Source organism: Heterocephalus glaber, unplaced genomic scaffold (genome assembly GCF_053883595.1).
Source record: "Heterocephalus glaber isolate CG9 unplaced genomic scaffold, H.glaber_assembly_v1.0 deba00001826, whole genome shotgun sequence".
Lineage (NCBI taxonomy): Eukaryota > Metazoa > Chordata > Mammalia > Rodentia > Bathyergidae > Heterocephalus > Heterocephalus glaber.
Window position 1 is genome coordinate 237,709 of NW_028258489.1, and position 23,228 is coordinate 260,936.

General features: G+C 43.3%; 2 protein-coding genes and 1 pseudogene across 5 annotated transcripts in view; 2 read left to right on the plus strand and 1 right to left on the minus strand.

Annotated features, from left to right (window-relative positions):
• Nucleotides 1-3,144, plus strand: part of Fbxo34 (F-box protein 34) — a 90,084-nt gene extending 86,940 nt beyond the window's left edge. For all 4 annotated transcript variants that reach the window (XM_087203998.1, XM_087203999.1, XM_013067938.3 and 1 more), the window contains one exon: nucleotides 1-3,144. In XM_087203998.1, coding sequence (XP_087060124.1) covers nucleotides 225-2,135 — 1,911 coding nt within the window. In that variant the 5' untranslated portion in view covers nucleotides 1-224 and the 3' untranslated portion in view covers nucleotides 2,136-3,144.
• A 6,054-nt stretch (nucleotides 3,145-9,198) lies between these two features.
• The window catches only part of Atg14 (autophagy related 14), a 55,226-nt gene continuing 41,196 nt past the window's right edge, over nucleotides 9,199-23,228 (minus strand). Inside the window, exons 8-10 of the mRNA XM_004871078.4 lie at nucleotides 18,210-18,300; nucleotides 18,046-18,131; nucleotides 9,199-11,964 (exon numbers count right to left, since the gene is read on the minus strand). Coding sequence (XP_004871135.1) covers nucleotides 11,658-11,964; nucleotides 18,046-18,131; nucleotides 18,210-18,300 — 484 coding nt within the window. The 3' untranslated portion in view covers nucleotides 9,199-11,657. The remainder of the gene's footprint in view (nucleotides 11,965-18,045; nucleotides 18,132-18,209; nucleotides 18,301-23,228) is intronic.
• On the plus strand, nucleotides 18,298-23,192 carry LOC101723608 (uncharacterized; annotated as a pseudogene).

The following is a 23,228-nucleotide window of genomic DNA, read 5'->3' on the forward strand; positions in this document are numbered from 1 at the left end:
GGAATCCATTCTGCACCTAAAGCCATATTGGATACTTTAGACGAAAGAGCACCCCCGGAAAGCACAAGGCCACTCTGAGAACTCCTGTGAGCCTCCAAAGGGCTGTGAATGATGAAAAGAGAAAAGCTAGCGACGTGAAACCAGGTCCCCTGGCTTCACCCTCTCTCATCAAAGCATCATCTGGAAAACCTTTTGGGGACCTGTCTCCAAATGTTCTGTGCAGTATGAGTGGGGAGAATCCTGTAGAGAGCAGCTTGAATGTGAAAGCCAAAAAGAATGTCCTGGCTCCAGCGATCCACCAGGGCAAAGGAGAAGGGCTACTTGACATCTGGGCTGTCGTGAAACCAGGAAATACCAAGGAGAAAATTGCATTCTTTGTAGCCCACCAGTGTAGCAATAGAACAGGAGCTCTGAAAATAAAAAGCACCTGGGATATTGATGGAAGAGCTATTAAAAGAAGGAAAAAATCAGGGGATCTTAAAAAAGCCAAGATACAGTTAGAAAAGATGAGGGAAGTCAATAGCAAGTGCTACCAGCCTGAGCCATTTGCCTGTGGCATTGAGCACTGTTCTGTGCATTACGTGAATGACAATGGAGATGGAGTCTATGCTGGGAGGACTCTGTCAGTTATACAGATGGTTGCCTTCCTTGAGCAAAGAGCCAGTGCTCTGTTAGCTAGCTGTGCGAAAAATTGCACAAACTCACCTCCCATTGAGAGGTTTTCTGGTCAATCCAGAGGCATGCCCCCAACCCCTGAGTCCTTCTCTGACCCAGGAGCTTGTGAGGAACCCCTAGAAAGGGGAAATCCTGAGGTTGGAGAACCACAAAATGAACCAGTCCATGTGCTTGACATGGTAGCCAGGCTGGAGTCTGAGTGCCTGAAGAGGCAGAGCCAGCGTGAGCCTGGGAGCCTGTCATGGAACAACAGCTCCCGTCGAAATGTGGGCAGAGTGTTGCTTGCAAATGGCAGTCGGGCTGATGAAGGCAGAACAAAAAAAGGTGCATTGGAGGTATCTGACACTCAGGTGAATCCTGTGCAATCTGTCTCTGTGGACTGTGGCCCTGCAAGAGTTGACCATTGTTCTACAGGGGACTGGGCCTGGGACAGTACCCCTCAGGGTTGTTCCTCATTGCAAGCAAGTGTGAATTTTTGCACAAGCAGTGTACTTTTAGAGCTAGGTCAGCAAACTACCACGAAAACGAGCAACAGGCATGATGTGGAAATGATAGATGAGCTTGATGGATTACCTTTTTCTCACACTTGTCCCCGAGCCACTGAATTGCCCACAGATGCTGTTGTTTGTATGAGCACAGAGCTTGTGCCACTCACTAATCAAAAGCCTGATCAGAGAGCAATCAAATCTTTGTCCATTAGCGTCACTGTGTCCAAGGCAGAAAAAGACCAGTCTTCTAGCGTAAGCTCTCATGAGGAACCTCTTCCAGGGATGTTGTTCTTTCTGCCACCTGGTCAGCATCAGTTGGACTATTCCCAGTGGAATGTGAGCACAGCCCCAGAGTATTCGGAGGGTAGCCAGCTTGAAGGCATTGCTGAGGATGGTGCTGAGGACAGAGGTCTTTCAGGCCAGCCTTGTACACTACCAGCCTCTGCAGTGGAAAGCACGTTGCCAGTGCTTGAAGCATCCACTTGGAAGAAGCAAGTGTCTCATGACTTTCTGGAGACCAGGTTTAAAATCCAACAGCTTCTAGAGCCTCAGCAGTACATGGCATGTCTGCCCCACCACATTATGGTGAAAATTTTCAGGTTACTTCCCACCAGGAGTTTAGTGGCTCTTAAATGTACCTGCTGCTATTTCAAGTTTATCATTGAATATTACAACATCAGGCCAGCAGATTCACGCTGGGTTCGAGACCCACGCTATAGAGAGGATCCCTGCAAGCAATGCAAGAAAAAATATGTGAAAGGGGATGTGTCCCTATGCCAGTGGCACCCCAAGCCCTATTGCCAAGCACTGCCCTATGGGCCTGGATACTGGATGTGCTGCCACCGGTCTCAGAAGGGTTTTCCTGGCTGTAAGCTGGGGCTTCATGACAATCACTGGGTCCCTGTCTGCCACAGCTTTAACCGGGCAGTACATAAGAAAGCGAGAGGGAGTGAGACTGAAGAGGAATACTAAAGGCCAGGCGAGAGGCAATGAGACAGCTGAGTTTTAAAACCTGGAATATCTAGATAAACAGTGTTGCCTCTCAGTCATGGTAGGAGCACCTGCACCTGTTCCATCAGAATTGCCATTGATCAGGCATTTTTTAAGCTCTTAATTTACCAGCTGTACAAGACTGGTACTGTGATTTTAAAGGGAGCCCTCACACTTGATTCAAGGAGTGACTATGTCTGTTTTTCTCCATCTATCCTCAAAAGGAGGAAGACTTGCCATCATCAAAGATGTTCAGAGGAGTCCACTGCAGGCTCTGCTGGCAGTTCCCAAACAGGGCTTCTAGGAATGTTTCTAGCCCTAGCACCATATTTGAAATAAGTAAATAGTGCCCTATGAGAATAGCAAGACCCCTGGATGAAAAGTTTGCCTGAAAGGAAAAGTTGGACACCTTACCTTCAACCTTGTGTGCTTGATCCTGTGAGACTGGTGTTCATGGGTGGAGATGGATCTCATGCCCTGTGGTGTTTACAGTGTACATAATGGTGTGTTTTCACAGGGCTGTGGAAGTGCACATTAAACTTGAGCACCTTTACTGTTAGATGAGTTCTTTGGCCCCTCTGTATATAACACAGTCAAAATCGAGTTGTATATGATGAACAACATGACTAAACACAGACATCACAATGCAGCTAGGATAGTGTTGCAGCTATAAGTGTTTAGTTGTCTCAAAATTTGTATATCTTGTATAAAATAAGAATGTTTCCAAATAAACTGAATGTTTTCTGCATAATATATGAATGTTTCTGAGAAGAAACTAAATAGGTAAGAGGTTAACCTGTTCAAAGGATGCCAAATAATGGATTAACTGGACAACCTTAAAATTAGCATAGAGAACCACCCTTCACTATATTTTAGTGACCCACCAAGAAAGAGAGAATATTATATAGTCAGATTATGAGGTCTTGTCTATTTTAACCTGTCCGGTTACAGATTTTTTTTTCAAACTTCAATAAAAACATCTTAAATGAGACCTGAGTTTTGGAAAGATTCCTTTTCTTGGGTTTAATGTTGACAGTTCCTGTGACTTGAGTTGTAAAGAAATATTGGGTGGGGGGTGGGAGGATACTGTGTTCTTCCGTGATGGGACATTATATTCTGTAATCTTTTAATATCTTAAATGTTTCTTCTCACCACCTGCCATATTTACTCTTGCGTGATGTGGTATCTTATCCTTACACGTTGTCCAGTGATCATTTTGAAGTCAGTAAAGATATCTTCATGGCTGGGGAAGTTGGCAGGACTCCCAACCAGGGCAAGGCAGGACCAGCTGGACATGGAGCCAGACTTACTTGTGGCCCAGACAAGAGGGGAGTACAGAGGGATTTCCAGACTGGAACCTATTTTGATTTTTTTTTCTTCTTTATCCTTAGCACTAACTCCTCCCTCCCTCAAAAGATGTACTAGCTGGGTGGAGTTGCATATACCTGTAACCACAGCTGTTTTAGGAAGCTAAAACAGGATGACAAGATTGAGGCCAGTCTGGACACTAGTGAGATCCTGTCTCAAAATTAAAAGGGGGTTTGGTGGGCTAAAGCTCAATGATATAGTGCTTGCTTAGCATGTAGAAGGCCCTGGGTTCATCCCCGCAAAAAATGGGGACACTAAAGCTGACAACAGTGTCTGTCTTGATGTCTTGATGTCCAGTAAGTCTTCCCCAGACAGGCAAGCTCTGCTTGGCTAGCCTGCCAGCTCATGGAATTTGTCTACAACAGGACCAAGAGGAGGCTGAGAACAGCTTACTTTGCCTTTCAGAGAGCTGTGGTTTTCCTTATGACCTCAGCTGAGGTACATGAAAATGCCTCTATACTCAAGTGAATAGTGCTGATCCTCACTATGATTTGCTCTAAATTGGCAATCTCAGTAATGCCTAATAAGAATTTTTTTGTGATCCATATCATTTGGGATTAAAGGAGATCATACACATAAAGGACTCAGAGCTCAGCTAGGTGTCTGAAGTGCCCAGAAAATGTCAGCTGTCAGTGTTGTCTGTGAATCTCCATGTACTGTGTGAACACACAGGCCAATAACTCCACCTTTCACAAGTCAGCCATTCCTGATGTGCTTATCACTGTGTACCAGTGTGGCTGCACTGACCAAGGGCAGAGGGCCTAAGTAAGAACGTCCAGCCTCTCATGGCATTCTCAGAGCCCTCAGAAGTTGCTGATGACCTGTTTTGAACTGTGGCAGAACTCAGTTCCCACTGCCATCTACATACATGACAGAAGGTTTTAGTGGTTGGCATCAAAGGGCAGCCACTCACTGGTCCCCAACTGTGAGTGTGTTTTCAGACAGGGTCTCACTTGATTTCCTGTGTAACCCTTCTGCCTCAGCCTCCTGAATGCTGGGGTTATAGGTGTGCACTAGCTGCTGGTTTTTATTTCTAGGCAAATGTAACCCCTACTTCTGTTGGAACCCCGTCGTGCTAAGCTGGTAAAATCTTATTTCCTGCCATCATAGATTTAACCAGAAACAATGGCGTGCAAAGGTCATGGCCTCCCTGTTCACACCCAATAAAGAAAACTTCCCCCTTTCAGCATCTGCTCAGAGGCTGATAGACTTGACTCAGTGTTTTCTCTCTCATCCCTCACTTGATCATTTGAAAGAAAAACTATAACCAGAGAAACCAGGAGTCAGCCCTAATTCTTATCTCTGCCCAGCAGATAAGACCAAAGACAAGCCAGGCGTGGTGGTGTGGTGTACACCTACAGTCCCAGCACTGAGAAGGCCCAGGCAGGAGGACCACCATGAGTTTGAAGCCAGCCCGGGTCACATGATCAAGATCCTGTCTCAACCAAAACGTAAAAGACAGGATAAAAGAAGTGCCTTGGAAAGGGACGACAGGCCAAGTTAGAACTAAATGGTTAACTGTGCTTTTTCAGGCCATGTCAAGATGTCCTCCTCTGGAAACCAAGCCCCAGCTCTCCACTCACCGGGGTGAGCCCCGTATCTTACAACACTGTGCGAGGGACTTGCCACTACTCCCTTAGTAGCACTGTACGTGCAGCTCGCTCTCCATTGTCCTCTCAAATGATACTAGTTCCTCCCATCCTTGGAGCCTCATTTGGCACGTGTGCCATAAAATGTGTTTTCATGCCCTACTTAGTGAACATCTTAATTGTGAAAGGTGCTGGCAAAACCCATTTGGACTGCCCTGGGCCATGCCATAATCCAGGGTGAGAAACCTGTAGTTGGGTAAAGGGATCTTGGAGGATGGTTTTTTCTGACCTCAGCTGGTAACACGGGAAGTCCTTTATGAATCAGACAGTGTCTTGTCATGTAGTTCACGCTGGTCTCAACCTCATGGTTATCCTGCCTTGGCCTCCTGAGTGCTGGGATTATAAGCATGTACCTCCATGCCCAGCTGGGAAATTCATTTTACAGCCACAAGGCAAGAGGAGTGTTCTGTAACTCATGCGTTTGGGATAACTGAGGCTCTATTGTTGCCAGTAGCACCCAGCAGCAGGAATGGTTATGGCATTACCTAGAACAGTGATGGCAGACCTTTTAGACAAGTGCCCAAACTGTAACATAAAACCCACATATTTATCATAAAGTGCCAACACTGCAATTAAACCTGAATACTGAGGTTTTAGTTTAGAAAAAATTACTCTTTGATTAACATCTTTTGTCTTAAAACTACCATGTGGCACAGGTTTGCCACCACTGACCTAAGGGCTCCCTTCCTGGGCTTTGTCCAATCACTCACTACCTGTAACCTGTCAGCGCCTCCCTGCCAACCTTTGTGGACTGACCTTGGACAGCTGTTCTGTGCACATTCTGCATGGCTCCAATTGTTGACATTGCTTCTTTACTTGGCAGGTTGGTTATTTGTCTTCTTTCATTCGCAGCTGCCTTCACTAACATCATAAAGTCAGTCTGTACTACATCTTTCTCTTATTGTCTGTGGTGTACAGACCACACCAGTGGGAAGAGTTGGTTTATCTGGCTGTATATCAATGTTGTGTTTAAAAAATGTCCTTTACCATGCAGTATCAGATACTTTGTGGAACTGATAGTTTCAGCTCTTTTACCTTTGGGTTCAAATAAGCTAGTGTTATAATCTCTTATGAGTTGGTGAAAATACCTCTGGGCAATATGCAGTCCGCTCTTACTGACAGGCAGGCCATTCTTAAATCTGTGGCCATAGCTGGTATTTCTATAAACTCAGAAGAGCAAATATTGTGACCATACATCCTTGGGTCACGTACACCGTATTTATACCAAACTAGTTTAAACAACCAGTGAGGCAGCACACATATCCTAGGTGGTTGATCTGGCCTTTATTTGAGGGGTGCAGAGCCACTGGAATGACAGCAGACATGGGAGTGGCCTCTAGAGTACAAAAACCCTTAAGAGATGATGCCCCTCCATGTGAAAAAAAAAAATGAAACCTCCCTCCCTGTCCCCTGAAACCTCTCACACACTCTCTAGTACAGAACAGGCCTCAGAACAAATCCATTTTGGGACTCTATCTCAAATTTTTTAATTAAATGGGGCTTGTTAAACAAGTAAAAAATAAGAAGATGGTGTTTTTATTTTGGGAATGATAAAAGTGGGATTAAGTTCTCAAATTAGGATTTTGGGGAAATGGCATATAGCTGAAATTATTCTTAAAACCTATGTCTACCACCCAGCAGCAGATAGGCATAACAGTGTTGCAGTGGCCATGTGAGATGAACCTCACACCCTGAGTGCTAAGCAGTGTACAGACATCTAGACTTGGGAATTGCAGGGTCCATGTCCTTACTAATGATAGCAAAATCAGCTCCTCTGCCCTGCCCCCCACCCACTATATCAAGAAATAAAGCCAGGGATTTAGCTCAGTGGCACCAGATGTGCCTTAAAAGTGCAAGGTCCTGAGTTTGATCCCTGGTACCAGGGAGGAAAAAAAAAAAAGTTGATTTATAGGCGTATAAGTCTCCAGAGTCTAGGAACTGGTAGGAAGAGGTTGATAAAAGTTCCTAAAATACACAATATCTAAATCAGATGCCGCATAATAAAGTGGAAAGGTATTTAGCTATATCTGCCCCTATAAGATGGCCTGTTTGCATAATGGAATGAAGGTTGGTGAGGACAGAGCTATGCATAGGTCACCCAGCCTTCCCCGTGCAGCCCGAGTCTATGCAGGCAGTGTGGTCCTCTATGGATCCTTCCAGTGCAGCCCTTACTCTCCTAAGCAGAGACGGTGGCTTGGCTGTCCCAGCCCCTGAGCTGAGATCTCTCATGTGACTTTTCCATGGCCAGTAGCCTTGGCTTCATGCCCCAGAATGTCTGTCCTCTAAGCAGAGTCTGTATGGGAAGTTATGAGCAAGTTCAAGGAGGGCTTTTTCTAAGGGTGGAGCTACAGGGAGAAGCCATCCCCAGTACCAGAACACAGAACCTTCTGCAACGCATCCTCAACAACTCTGTCCCTGTCTCCTACTTCTCCTGTTTAAGTGCTCTTCTCACTGGAGGAACGTTCAGGGCTTGCCCTAGAGCTATTAAATCACACACACTGTGATTCCAAGGTGGAGGCAGGATTAAGAATCGCTGTACAGGGCCGGGCATTTAGCTCTGTGGTTTCGCCGCCTGCTGCGCAAGCACCAGGACCCGAGTTCAATCCCCGGTACCAAAAAAAAAAAAGAATCGCTGTACATGCAACAGAACCATGGGGCAAGTGTAGTAGTTGGGGGCTGAGGATACACAGATCCTAGGTGGAGGAAATGAACCTCCAGGGCCAAATGGGAGATGACCTGCAAAAGCTTGTGTGGATAATGCCAAGCAGAAGCGCAGTCGTTGTCTGGACACGTAGCTTAGTGTGAAGGCCCTAGGTTCAATCCTGTGGATCTAGATATGTATTAAAAAATCCTACTAGAGAGAGTAGAAAAGTGCTTTCCTAGAAATCCAAGTGTCTTCTGAAGACATACAGGAAGTACCACAGCATCACAACTCAAAGTGGGGTAAGAAGCAGTGACCTGAAGGATTTTCCCCTCGGCTGGTGCTCAGCCATCACCTGCCCATGACTCTCAGATATCTCCTGGGAACTACACTGTAAAGGGGGCCACTCTCAGTTGCCATCAAATTTCCCCTCTGACCCTCACAATACCCCTCTCCTTCCTACAAAAAACAATAGTCACTGATGTGGCTCTTGTTACTATTTTACCATCTTGTGAGAAAAATCTGCCCCACTGATTTTTGGTATGTAATCCTAAGAAGATTGTGAACCCCTTTTCTAGGGTAACTTCCCACCAGAATCCTCAGATGGGGGAGGGGGGTCCTCACTGAGTTTCATGACTGGATGGCAGATGGCTCACCCGAGAGCCCAGTTCCATTGTTTCCTCAGACACATTCATAACCTCAGTTACCCTTACTTCCTTCCCATCTGTTTCAGTCGGATTTCCACATTGGCCATGATGGAGCTCTGGAACCAGGGAAGCTCCCTTTATACACTAGATGGAAGCATGCTTGTAACTTAACTAGAGACCAAAGCCATGCCCTGAGATTTCCTTTTCCAGGTCTCCTGGGATACTCGCTGGCCTCCAGGTAAAAGGGTAGTGACGGGGCAACAGCTCTTCAGTATGTTAGGCATGGCTGTTCCATGGCAGTCACCCCTTCCACATCCTCAAATATACTGTCCATCTGGGAGAGATTTGTTACTCTAAAACTGCTTAGTCTTCTCAGCTTGAGAGAACTAACATTAATTTTTCTCTCCTCTTGAAGAAAGTCTGGCCGGATTTTACCTGAGCACCATAGAAGCCCAGGGCTCTGTTCCCAAGCCACTGTGTGTGCCATATTGTGGCTCCCAAAGAGAAATAATCATTGGAGAAAGTATGTAACTGTTAAGCAACTGCTTTCTTAGCTTGCCAAGGACAGATGATTAACTATTAATGCCACCATGATATATAATTTTAAAAATATATTAACATATTTCCTACCTGGCTAAGAATTCTAAAAAATTTATATAAAGTACTCCAAGGTTAGCTCTCATTGTTGCTATTCTCAATGCAGCAGTAGAAATAGTAGTTTGAAAAAGACATTAGCAAAGCACTGTTAAAAGATTTATTGCAATAATACAATAAAAGTTAGAAAACATTTGTATGACTCAAAACGGGACTGGAAGTCGCAGAGCAAAGACAAATTCCTACAACATGAGGAACGCTGCAGTTCTCTTTACCAGCACATCACTGAATATACTTTCCAAATCATACCTGAGCCCTTGTGTGAATCCTGCCCCCATACCCGATGTGACATACTGTTTTTCACCCTTAATTTACAGATGTGCAAAACTTTGTTAGTTGTATTCCATTACAAAAATGTCTTGCATAAGACTAAAGCAGCCTATTTGGTGGCTATGGGTTTTTATTCATATTATCTTATTTCAATAAATCATTTTAAAACGGAAAACATGACAAGTTCTATGGCTTTGAATTTTTTAAAAAGCTTACTGTTTACTGTTCTGGCACCTACATGAAAGATTTTAATGAGCAGCAAGAGTAGAAAAAAAGAGTGGTTGAAATGTATTACTTGAAAGTATTCACAGAACAGATCCAGTGCAAAATAAGGAAACCAAAAATATTTCAGCTGTGTAAGCCAGTATGTTGGTGTTCAACCCCATTAAAAGAGTTTGATCACTTAACCAAATGTAAAGTGCCTCTAGTTGATATTAACAACAAAATGCACCCTATCAATTCCTAAATTTCCCAAATCCTTGTTTTGCTGAATTACTCTAGACCTAAGTTGGTGATCTCTATTCTTTAGCTTCATTTCCCACTCCTGGTTTCTAAGTTCATTTGGTATTTGGTTCATTCCACCATTTCTACTTTATGGATTCCAGAACTGGATGGTAAAATGCAAGCTCAAGCATCACAAAACTGAGGGCTTCAGAGAAAGTGGCTGTAAAAAAGCACCCACAGAGAGGGTAAGCCTGTGTTCTCCCTTAGTGGAAAATTCAGAGCCAGGGAATCTGGAACTCTTGGATAGAAATAAACTCCTTCCTCCCAAAACACAACCCATCACCAAATATACCAATAGCAAAAGCTGTTATGTAGCACCTCAGATTTCGAGGCAAAGTACGAACTGTAATGATTACAATGAGAAAGAAGCTAGGGCATGGCAAACTTCTGATTTATCTGAGGTACTAACATGCTAATCACACTAAGATATGCTAATGCCTGTTATGAATTTTTCATGGGATTTTTGTAATTGTTACATAGGATTTTTGTAGTTATTAAAAATAAAAAACTACATATTTTACATAATACCTCTTATTATAGTTTAAGATTGTCACTTAGAAAATGGCAAGACATTAGTAGCTGAAACTGTTCTCCTGGTGAGTGAAGTTCTTTGTGAGCTTTCCCCAGGAAAGAGCAGTACCAGCCTGAAGGATCTGCTGTGCCTCCCAAGCAAATACAGCCTTCAGAGGAACGGGGAGCTCAAGGAAGCACACAAATAGGACCACTTTCCCTGGAAACACCTCCACCTACTGATTCCCTCAAGAAATGGGACACTGAGAAAATGACCAGGGGTCACCTAGCTAAGTAGCTTTGAACCCATGCCCAGGAAGGCATTTAGCTTACACAAGGGAAGGACTTTTATGACTTTTTTGGAGCAGGGTCTTGCTATGTAATTCAGGCTGTTCTTGAACTATGTACCATAGGGTGGCACTGAACTCATGGCAATCCTCCTGCCTCAGCCCAAGTGGTAGGATTACAGGTGTGCAATACCAAGCCCAGTTTTTATAACTTATTTTCACTCATAAAAAATAAATTCCATTCAAAGTGGACATAGTGTGGATGGTAGGAATTCAATAAACCAGCTAAGAATGAGCTTAGTTTCCCCACAGAATACAAGAAAGTAAACATCTCTAGGACATTACTGCAGCTAGGACTTCTTCTGTTCATGGGTGTGTGTCCTACAAACAGACCTTAGCTTCTTGGCGGCGAGGCGGAGGACACAGGAATATGATGAGTTACAACAGAGCAGCACAAATGAGTTTTAAATTATTCTTTGCCCTCAGGAAACTACCCCCTCCCAAACATCAATCTGTTATTCTGAACACAAAATAAATGAAAATTTTCAAATTGCCTATTTTTCTACCGAAAAAAAGAAAAAAAAATGGCAGAAAAACAGTTACTGTTTTCCAAGTCATTAAGGATCACTTCCTTGTGATTCATCCAACCTCTAGAACTTAGTATCAGCATCACAAGAACAACACTGACCTGGTGGTGTGGGGCCTGGGACCCAGAAGAGTACAGAGCATGTTTTCCTTCATGGAACTGGCCCTTCTCCCACCAGTGCTGGTGTGGGCAGAAGGCTCTCCACACCCTCTGTTCTGTTACCATAAGCACGCAGGTCAAAATCGTAGGCCACCTGGCAAGCAAAACTGCTTGTCTCCCTGCTGCAAACAGTCCTTTTTGTCTCCAAGCACTACCTTAACTAATAAAGTAAGTTTTACTAGGGAGAGCTTTCTTGATGCAGATTTGGCATGTTTTCAGTCCATGCCCATTAACGGTGTCCAGTGTAAGCTTTGAACCAGGACGTCACTGAGGCTGCAGCAGAGGAGATCATCCCCCCTGCACTGCTGCTTGAGACAGGTGGGGACACTTGGGTGCTCCGGCTCTGGGAGATTTCCACAGGCTGGGAAGGGATGTCACAAAACCGAGGGCTTGGCAGGTTCTCCCAGTCTGTGCCCAAATCAGTTTCCTCATCGCTTATGTGCTCATCTCCACTCTCATCTGATTCTCCAGCGACTCCAGGATCTACAAATTCCATGGACTCCTCAAGGTCTGCTCGCACTTCAAAGGGTCCTGACCTGTGTGCAGAAAGTGAGAAGCACTGTTCCCCAACCTGAGATCAGATGCTGTCTCCCCTAAGATTCTACCTTATGGAACACAAGGACCCACCACCATTACCACACACCATTTCCCAAGTCTCCACTGCACTCCCTGTGGCTCTATGTAAGGTTTTCCTTGCCCAGATAATAACTGCCGCCCAAGTCAGGAAGAAAATCACAACATCACACTTTTCCTTAATTCTACTTATGGTGTTTGTGCACAAGAGAAAATCCATCCAGGGCCAGGGATTTAGCTCAGTGGTTCCGCCGTCTGCCTCACAAGCGCAAGCACCCGAGTTCCATCCCCAGTACCAAAAAAAGAAAGAAAAGAAAAAAGAAGAAAATCCATCCACAGACACAACCCATGCTGGTGGTCCAAAGAATGACTTCCTGTTTTAAACAAGCGTAGTATCCATGGAGTAAATAGCATTCTGATGACATAATCTTGACAAAAGTCGCTATTTGATGTATACTCTGGTGTATTGTATAGTATAACAATTAGTAAATGGCATATAAAGAAAACTATACAGATGTTTCCTGCTTTATGGAACCTCCCTTATAAAAAACTCTTCAGGCTCAAAAAATGGTATGATTATATGCAAATCAGCCAAGGTTCTTAGATTACTGTCAACAGCAGGCTCTGGCACCTAAAAAATCAGTGTCTAATGTTCCAGGGACACATTTGTTAAACAAAATGAGACAACTATTTAGAATGTACTCATCTGTAACAGTGCATTTTTCTGCACAGTAGTTCAGGAGTAAACTATTTTTTATTCCCCCCAAAGGGCCCTTTATGACATCCTCACAGCCAAGTCAGGCTCTGCAGCACCATTCCGCAGGCAAACCCTACACAAGCTTTTCTGCTTCTTTTCCTTGCTCTCTTTCGAATGCCTGTCACGCCAGCCTGGGGGGCTGGGCAGGCACTCGCATTCACGGCCCTCCTCCAGAGATTGTTCTGGAGCCACTTTTGCGTGGGACCAAATCCCTCCAGCAGGCTGTGTTTCTGCTGGTGCCCCCAAGATAAGCATGCAGGCCTCAGCTCATTTAGGGTTTCACTGATCATTACTCTGAAGTAAGTAAAACAAGATGGAAATACTCTACTCTGTTTAGGCTTTGGCTCCAAACGCCTTGCAGCCCCTTGAATGACAGAAGACCAGTAATGGCCTCCAGCGCCCCTCATTAGATCCCTACCTTGTGGCTTACTCTCTCCAAGGTCAAGCGCCCCTCATTCTCCAAGACAACTTTGCTTCCTAGCAGGAATACAGCAATCTAACATGTATGTTTCTAACCATGGCGTTCGGGGCTTTACAAGTATTAAACCACAGGGTTTTCTCCTTGATTCTGGTGAGCAACTCACATTTTCAAAGAGCCCCTCAGAGCAGGGTCTCCCAAGTCTTCTAGGCCTTCACCTGCACAGACATCATTATTTTTCACAGCATGAGATTCATAAGCACTGGGAAGGGAACTTCACCCCTTGAAACTTTCTATGCCAAACAGAACTAATGAGCACTGCGACCAGTACCTTAACTCCACAGATTCCACTTCTACTTCCTTAAGGTTCTCCTTATATTTGATTCCTTTTCTGCCTTCCTTGTTTCCTTGGCAAGCAAGTCTACTCCAAAGTCATCTTTTCCTATTCCTTTCCTACTTGATATATTCCTGCCCACCTGATCTCTCTGGGTCTGAGAGTTACTACCTCAGACTCATTTCCAGTAACTGAGCTAGCAAATACTCTCGAAACCCAAAGCCAGCTAGGACTCGTTCTTCCTCCCCAGGCTCCATGTCTGGGGTTACCAGGAGTAACTGATGTCACTGTCGCCCCAGCTCAGGACCTCACACCCCTCACCCTCACCACCTACCTGCCTCATTTCGGAGGGCTGCCTCTCTTCCCCCGTGGCACTCACAATTTACATGCCTTAGATGGGCGTACCTCTGTCCCTACCTCAAGGCTGCTGAGTCTGTTCTGTTTAGCTTTGCCAAGGTATTCACTGTCAGGTTAAGGCTTCGAACTTAGGACTCACCCATTTCCTTTTCCTCCTTGATGCTGCCTCATCTCCTCCTGGGGTTCTCAGAGGCATGGGTTCGACACTTTTTCCAGACCCCCTCTTTAAGGGTTTCCCAGGAAAGTCAGAAATGACACAGGGAAGCAACAGCCTTTTCTTTTTTCTGGCAGAGAGTTCCTGCAGGGTGCTTCCCTCAACCTTGGTTCTCTGCTTGAACTCCCATAGGGCAGATTCTACTTGGCATGCAGCAGGTGCTCAATTAAGTGCTCAAAATGAAAAATGAACAAATGGAAGATTCCTGAAGTAGCCAGTGTGGTCTGATTTGGTCCCAAGTAGCAACATGAGCAGGAGGGGAGAGCTTTTAGAGGCCCCTGGGATGGTTCTCCACCCAGTGCCCCCCCCCCCGTCACCTGAAGATTAGAGATGCACTGTACTTCCTACCCGGCATACTCCGAGCTAGAGACACAGCACACAGAATGAAGTAGCAAAAGGATTCCTTTCTCCTTAGTGTCTTGGAAAAGGAAGATGATAAAGTCATTTCTCTAATCTCTAGTCTGGTTGAATACATGATTTCTTTTTAGCCAAGGCCCCAAAGTGAAGCCAGCATGCTCATTTTCTCACTTGGTGATGCTGCACCAAGTTAGTCTATCAATTAAGGCGAAAAAGGGACTGGGGATGTAGCTCAGCGGCTCCATGCCTTCCCGGCAAGTGCAAAGTCCTGAGTTCAATCCCCAGTACCAGAAAAAAAAAAAAGGCAAAAAAATGAACATTTTAGCTTTGTAAAAATTTTTTTGCAAAGTATCTCTTTGAAAATGATGATGTATTAATGTAGATGCCATCATGGTGAACACTGGATCAGGTAAGAAGCACCAGCAGACACTCGATCCAGGGAAAACTGTGACAGAAGGTATCTGTACAGCTGGAGTGTCTCCCACATGCTGTCTGTTAGTCACAAAAGAGGACACACACAGGAACTATGCAGCAGGGAACTGGAAAGCACTCTGACTGGGGACCAAGATTTCTACTCCACGAAATGGGGTGTCACAGACCACGCCCAGGCAGCATTCCTTTCTAGATTGCACAGCCTTAATCTACTTATAGGAAACACCAGAAAAACTCCAAAGGAAAGGTCTTTGGGGGACAGGGGTTCATGCTTTTTTAAAAAATGTTGATACTGTAAAAGGAGGCTGTGAAAATGTTCCAGATTTAAAGGATGTGAAAAAACATGTGTAGTAACTGCAGATAGCAATAACTATCTGTATCTCCTAACTATAGATAGCAAATGAGAGTGTTCTGTCCATGTTGAATTTGCTGAGGACAATCACTGTGATGTGGGCCTAGAATATCTCACTTTCAGGAAATGCACAGCAAAGTGTACTTAAGGGTCAAGAGCCTGATGCAGTAAGTCACAGAGTTCTGGAAGTAATGTCTCTGTGTGTGAGCATGTGTGTGTATGTGCATGCATGTGCACTCAGAGAGAGGAGGGAGAGCTCCCGCAGGCGATGAGAGACGGGGTGAGGCAGCAGCAGCAGGCGAATCTGGTTGGGGTGCACGGATCGCTGCACCATCTTTATTTCTCGCAATTCTTCTGTAAGTTCGACTTTATTTAAAGAAAAAGTTTATCCTGGATTCAGAATGGGAAACCCACATCTGCGGGTGTGGCTGGAAACGAGAAGTCAGTCCCACCCAGGCTCCTGCACAACCTCCTCTACACTTTCCGACATTGAGAGCTCTACTTCCTGACCCCGGCCACAGTCCACGAACTGGTATGTGACCAACAGCCTAGCTGTGTGTGTGCTTAGTGGGGCACAGCCCTTGAAACTGACCAAAAGGTAATCCCTGGGCTAACAAAAGCTAACGGGAAATTCTGTTTTGTTGAGACAGGGTCTATCTATGTAGTTCGGGCTGGCCTTGAGCTCAAGGTGATCCTTCTGCCTCCTGCTTAGTGCTGGGATTACAAGCATGTGCCACGGATGCCCGGTGGTTACAGGAAACCTTACACCCACTAAAAAAATTCACCTCCAGTATAAAAGACTGCCTGTTTTCCCAACAATCACCCATGCTGGATATCATCAATCCTTTTCATTTTTCTCAAACTGATTACTGATAATGGGAAATTGATTCAAATTGCATTTCCTTATTCTTGACTGAAGCTAACAACTTTCCTTTCTTTTGTTTGCACCTTTGAATCCTTTGTCTGTTTCTATTGTGTCTTTCCTTCATTGATTTGAAAGATTTAAGTAGCCTAGGTTTTAATCTTTTGTCTATTATACATGTGGCAAAACCTATTTAACTTTGTTAAAGATAAGCTAACTTTTACTAGAAACATTTAGGTGTTTGTTTTTTGTGGTACTGAGGATTAAACCCAGAGCCTTACTTACATCCCCAGACCTTTTTCTATTTTCTATTTTGCATCGCTTCTCAGCCTTTTGGCCAAGATCAAGCATGTTTTCTATTTTTCAACAGTCTCACAAAGTCACTAATTTACCCAGCCTGAGCTTGAACTTGTGATCCTTCTGCCTTAGCCTTCCAGAGTGCTGGGATTACTGGTACATGCCACCACACCCAGGTGAGAATTTTTATACTGTAAAATTCGTAATTCCTCTCCCTTATGGTTTTTGGGTTTTGTGGCTTTGGAATTCTTTCCCCACCCTATGATTATAGAACACTGTCCTTTTACTTAAAGGTTTTTTTAAAAAATAAGATCTTTTATATCATTTGGAATTCAATTTCTATATGAAATGTGGTATAAATCCAAATTTTTCCCCACTTGAATACCAACTGGCCCAACACTACTGAGTGATGATTAGCTGAACATGCCACTCCTATCATACACAGTATAGAGATCTGCTTCAAAAGTCTTTATTCTAATTGCTCTAGCTATTTGTTAAAAGCACCTTGTTTTAATCAACTTTTATGTCTTGAAAAAGGCCAAGCCCAACAACCCTCATTACTTATTTTCAAAATTTCCTTATAGACTATGCTGAACTTTAAAATCAGCTTGTCAAAGCTCCGTGAAGTATCTTTTGAAATTCTTATCACTGTTCCTTTTGGGGAGAAACTGCATTTCTGTAATTCTGAGCCTTCTGATCTAGAAAATCATAAGCAATTTCATTGTCTCAGACCTTTCATTTAGTCCCACTCCCCCATACAGTGCACAGCAGGCTAAGATGCATGCTGAATAAAAAATTTCACCATTTTCTATAAAGATACTCCTCAACTTATACTCCAGTAAACCCATCAGTTGAAAATACTGTGAGTCAGAAATGCAATTAATACACCAGACTTAGCGAACACCAGTTTAGCCTCCTTAAACATACTCAGAACACTCACTTGAGCCCATGGCTATGCAAACCTCTAACACCGTCTGTTTCTGAGTTCTCCTTCCAAAGTGTGAACCCATTAGTCCTGCCCCATCTCTGCAGAGATGTGCAGACACTGCTAAGAGCAAGCACAAAGCAGGACTTCTATGGTACCCAAGATGAGCCCCATCCACCTCATGCTTTTATGGGCTGAGACTAAAAAGATCCACAGATCAGGTCATAGACTCAGTTGGTCTTCTTTGTTACTGACTTGTTTTTAAGCCAATGGATTTCAAACTGGTTCACTGCATAATCTTCTAATAACTTCATGTACAACAAAAAGCAACTAGACTGACTCAGTGATAAAAAAAGAACATGCTAAGAATTATTATGGTGGGCAAGAAACAAGTGGGCTCAAAAGAAAACCCAAGAGAAGCAGGGGAGCTACCCGGCAGGATAAGGAAGAAGAGACATGGTCTCAAGGAAGGGAAAAGCGCTCTTTGGTCTTCCGGGAACGCGTAAACAGGTCCCGCTCCAGAAACATGGGTTCTTCTGCTGCATTTCAGGGTTAAGCATGTTCAATACTAACTTTCTCTAAGAAATTACTATAAAAGAACCATTAAGGTTCAGATATGATCATCTGTTATTCTTTCAGTAAAGGACTACTGGAGAAATTGGGACTGGGGAACAGTAAGTCCTCGGGCAGCAAAACCACTCCACTTGTAAGCAGTCAGGGAAGCACACACCCTTCTTACCTGCCCAGGTGCTCTGAGCCTGAGCCAACCAGGTACATGAGATTCCTGAGGGTGTGCAGTGGTTGTAACTGATCCAAATTTACATGCTAGAAAAAGCAAACAGTTGATTAATATTTTCAACTATGTAACAAATTAAATATTGATTCAAAACACATTTGCCACACCTGAGAAAAACAAAGGTAAAGGATATTTGTGTTCAGTTTCTTCACTGCTCGAGTAAACTTCTGTTTGCTGAGATTTTCTCCACAAAATTCACTGTAAAACAAACACAAGTTTGAAAAACATTTTTTCAGAAGATTCTTTTACAAGGTTCACTTGAAGATTATGGCTTACACTACAGTTCATATACAGTCTTCCCTGTGTGACTGCCTCCCTAGTAAACTGCTCCTCACAGACACTTTCTAAAAAACCGCTGCCCTTGGGGAGAGCAATTTACTGCACCTATACAAATGACAATCATACTTACCTGCTCACCAAGCCATTATACTTCAGGAATTTACACTCCACAAATATTTAAATCCAAAGGGAACAGAAATGGACAAGATTATTCCTAGAAGTATCTGAGGGGACCAGCAGGATCCTGGTGCAACTGCCCACTGTGCGCAGACGACAGCTGTAAGCTTACAACAGCCCTCATGATGCACACTCCTCCCCCTCTACCTTCTCTGCGGCTCAGTTTAGTGCTCACGCCTCCCGGGGCTTGGCACTGGCCGGTCACTCCGCTTTCCTCAGAGACCCTCATGGCTCGTCCCTCCCCGCTGCAGACCCACACAGGACCACACTCTTGCCCATCGTGGACAGCAAGACCCCCCACACACACAGCCAGGGTGCCCCCACCCTCTTTCAGTGCTCTCTATGGCACCTGTCACCACGTGCCTATTGTGCTGTCTCCCAGCCCATGATCTGTGTCTCCCACAGAATGCAACCTCTCAAAGGGCAGGGATTATGCTTTTGTCACCAATGTACCCCAGTTTTAGAACAGTGTCTGGCACAAAAAGGCAAGTGCAGAACACTTTAGGATGCTACCATGTGTGTTTACTAGAGACAGATAATAAGGGATGTTTGCTTGAAACCCACAGAAGGTGAAAGGAAGGTTTTAGCTGGAACTGGGTAGACTGTTTCCATATCTTTAACCACTTCCCTGTCTAATTACTTAAATACAGGACGACCAAAAATTGCATTTTAAAATAATTTTATAAGATAATATAACAAGAAATTTTACAATGATTTTATCAAATTTATCCAATAATTTTCCTGTGTACAGTATGTCTTAAAACATTCAATACAAGTAACCACTCCCAAGATGACTGTAAACTGCATGAATGCAAAACATGTACTAATTTTTTTTTTAAGGTTAAAAATTCAATACAGAATGCAATGTTACAATCTCCTGTAATATCTACTCTCTTTCTGAATTCTTTTTGCAGTACTGTATTATCTTTCTTTGAACAACACATTTTACACTGTTGTGTTGGCCTTTTCTTTTTTTCTGTGAGTGGTATAATTTCAATAAAATGTCTACCCACTAAATGTAATGGTGAAGACATCAATGATAGACATCCTGGTTGGCGTTTTCCTATCCTGTGTTTTTCAATTATTTGATCTATTAGACCTAATCTAAATTGTGTATGATTTTTTGAGCCTCGTTTTGAATAAATAACAAATGAGTTCCATAATGTTTGGTCCACAAGGTTCATAAATATTTTATAATATTTTTTTCTCACTTTTTGATTACAGGGTAGCTTCTTAGATATTGGTCAACTCTGTCAATAGTTGTCAACTTCTGTCAATACTCATAGAATTATAATAAGCATTGACCACTATTGGAATTTTTTTAGTTTCATTTCTTCTTTCAAGTTCTATCACTTCTCTATAAATAGCTGACAATAAGGAGATGTCTTGTCTTTCCATTTCATAACACAGACACGCTAGTATTTCTTCCTTTTTCAGGTTTTTCTTCTGCAGATCTTTTAGCACTTTCTTCCTATTCAGTCTCAGTGTCCCAAATGTGTTTGTTTTGTATTGTAAAGGAATATCACTGAAGGGCGGGGGAAATTTAGTTCAGTGGTTCTGCTGCCTGCCTCACAAGCACAAGGTCCTGAGCTCAATCCCTGGTACCAACAAAAGAAAAAGACATCTCTAAGGACTATCACTGAGTTCTGGAGAAATATAAAAATTATGCCAAATGTATTTATAATAGAAGTTTTTTTACATTGTAGCACAAAATTATAGGTTATTTTTCACAAATAAAACACAAATTAGTAAAAGAAAATAACTAGAACTTACTAGATTTCACTAGAAACAACATCAAAGGCAAATACACCATTACAAATAAAGTATGCAAAAAAACAGTTGATATAAAACAAATAAACAGACAAACAAATGTGTCTCGTGAAAACAAGAATCAACTGGTTGAAATGACACCCACCCAAGCGACATTCACGATAGCATGCAAACAGATGCACTGCCCAAGTATTACTCAGGGTAAACTGTTAAGTAGTTTTAAAAAATTCTTTTCAGGGCTTGGGATTTAGCTCAGTGGTTTCGCCACCTGGCTGGCAAGCACAAGGTCCCAATTTCAATCCCCATTACCAAAAAAAAAAAAAAATTATTTTCAATACTGAGACTGAACACAGTAGTGCTAAGCCCCCTTTTATTTTAAGACAAGGTTTCTCTAAGTTCCCCAGGTTGACCTCAAACTTCCCATCCTCTGCCTCAGCTTTCTGAGAAGCCATCACACCTGGCTAATTTTTAAATTTAAAACTACAGGAAGAGAGACTGCCCAGCTGGGACAAGACAGGCACCCAGGGCAAGACAGAGGTGGCCTGCAGAAAGGCCATTGTTCTGAGCTCAGGAAGATGGTGGAGTGATGAGCGCAGAGAGGGCCTCTCCAAGGTTTGGTGTTGAGAAATGAAACCCACCAGGAAAGCTAAAAGAAAGACAATGGAATGGAGACAAAGCAGACTGCAGTGGCTGGTCACAGGGAAGAAAAGCAGCAATGGGGAGGCAAGGGAATTCCTTCCTGGGGATTAAAGAGATGGAGAATATAACACTGCTATTACTTTGGAGAAGCAAGAAAACTCTTCCAGGCCATCATGTGGCCTGGCAGGGCAACAGTGGAAAAGTGAGAAACAGCAAGATAGAGCTCAAAAAGAAAAAACTAGAACAAAGATCAAAGCTTGAAAACTTGGAAGACCTTGAAATGATCATTCAACTGAGGAAAAACAAAAACAAAAAACAATACAGGAAAACTAAAGTTCCAGTTGTGAAGGAACCAGAAAATCAAATCATCACAGAACCTGTGGATGTCCCTCAGTTTCTGAGGGCTGCTCTGGAGAATAAACTACCAGTAATCAAAAAATTCTTGTCAGACAAGAACAATCCAGATGTCTGTGATGAGTAAAATGGACAGAAAGCCTTTCATAGAGCATGCTTGGAAGAACATTTCCAATGGTAGAGAACAGAAGCTGGGGCCCAGATCAAATTCCATGATATCCTTGAATCCACAGCCATCCACTGGGCACGCCATGGAGGAAGCCTGGATGTCTTAAAACTACTGCTGAACAAAGGTACAAAAATCAGCGCCTGAGATAAGCTTCTCAGGACAATGCTTCATGGCGCTATGAGGACCAGCCACTATGAGTGACCACAGACCTTACTGCCTGCAAGGCAGATCTCAACTCCAAAGACAGAGAAGAAGATACCCCTCTACATGCCGCTGTGGTACTGAATCGTTATAAGATGCTCAGACTCCTGATTATGTACAGCGCCAACCTCAACATCAAGAACTGTGCTGAGGGCCGGGGATTTAGCTCAGTGGTTCCGCCACCTGCCTTGCAAGCGCAAAGTCCCAAGTTCGATCCCCAGTACCAAAAAAAAAAAAAAAAAGTTATGCAGGTGCATGGAGTTACCTAGTGCACTAGACATGAATCTTTAGGGCTGGGGATTTAGCTTAGTGGTTCCACCACTTCCCTTGCAAGCACAAGGACCCGAGTTCAATCCCTGGTACCAAAAAAAAAAAGAACTATGCTGAGAAGACCCCAATGGATCTAGTGCTCCACTGGTAGAATGCAACCAAAGCAATATTCGACAGTCTTTTAAGGAGAACTTTTATAAAACTTCTTGCACAGCTACAAACATTCTAGGAGCAACTTTCACCTGTAGCAGCTCACTAGCTTTTGTGAGGCAGGCGGCAGCACCACTGAACTAAATCCCCAGCCCCACTCACTGGCATCTTGAAGGGGTGGCCCCAAAGCAGAGTGAACAACCCTAAAATCCAGCTTCTGTTACCAATCTGTTATGAAGAAGTACCTAATGAAGTTTCAAGGAAGCACGGGGTTGTAGGTGTTTAAGTTCCCTTTAGTGAAACTCACTTTTTTTATTCCTGTTTAGTTTTGTGACACTGATATTCAGACTTTCAGGAGCATTCATTTGGTAAGCAAAACTTACAATTTAACCGTAACACATTCAGTGCCTTCCTATAAACAGTTCTACACCATACGAATGAGCAGTGCTCTTAAGTGCCCACTTGTGTGTCCTCACTCACACAAGAGATTTCAAGGTATTTTGAAAAGACAAAGGAGATTATTGTAGCCATATTCTCTTCGGAACTTCTAACGTTGACATTTGAATGAGCAATGGAAGACATGTAGTAAGAGTAGAGGAAACAAAAGACTGAAAGCAATTCTATGGAAATGGCAGTAAAGCCAGCCGTTCCACTTCTGGGCCTGGTTTTGTTTTTCTTTGACCAAGTGGCACAGGGTACTAAGGTGAAAGAATGTCAGGAGGGTATGTGAAGGGCATTAGAGCCATGCAGACCTGAGTTTAATTTAAAAAAACCAGGATGAAAGGAATTGCAAATTATAAATATGTAAATGTATACTGCATTGTATTTATATTTTATATTCATAATAAAAGCAAAGAAACTGAAAAAATCTTAGAGACATATGAAGTTTCTATAAAAAAAATACAAACTCCAACTGTTAAAATTCACCCAGTTCTTACATTTACAGCATTCTCTCTGAATAATATTTTTCCATCAGTTATTTTAAGTAGAAGACTCTCTATGGTCTTCTGAGACTTTACAAGCAACTGTAAGATAAAATATGTCTGTAATCCTAGCACTCAGGAGGCCGAGGCAGAAGGATCGCTGTGAGTTCGAGGCTAGCCTGGACACATAGTGA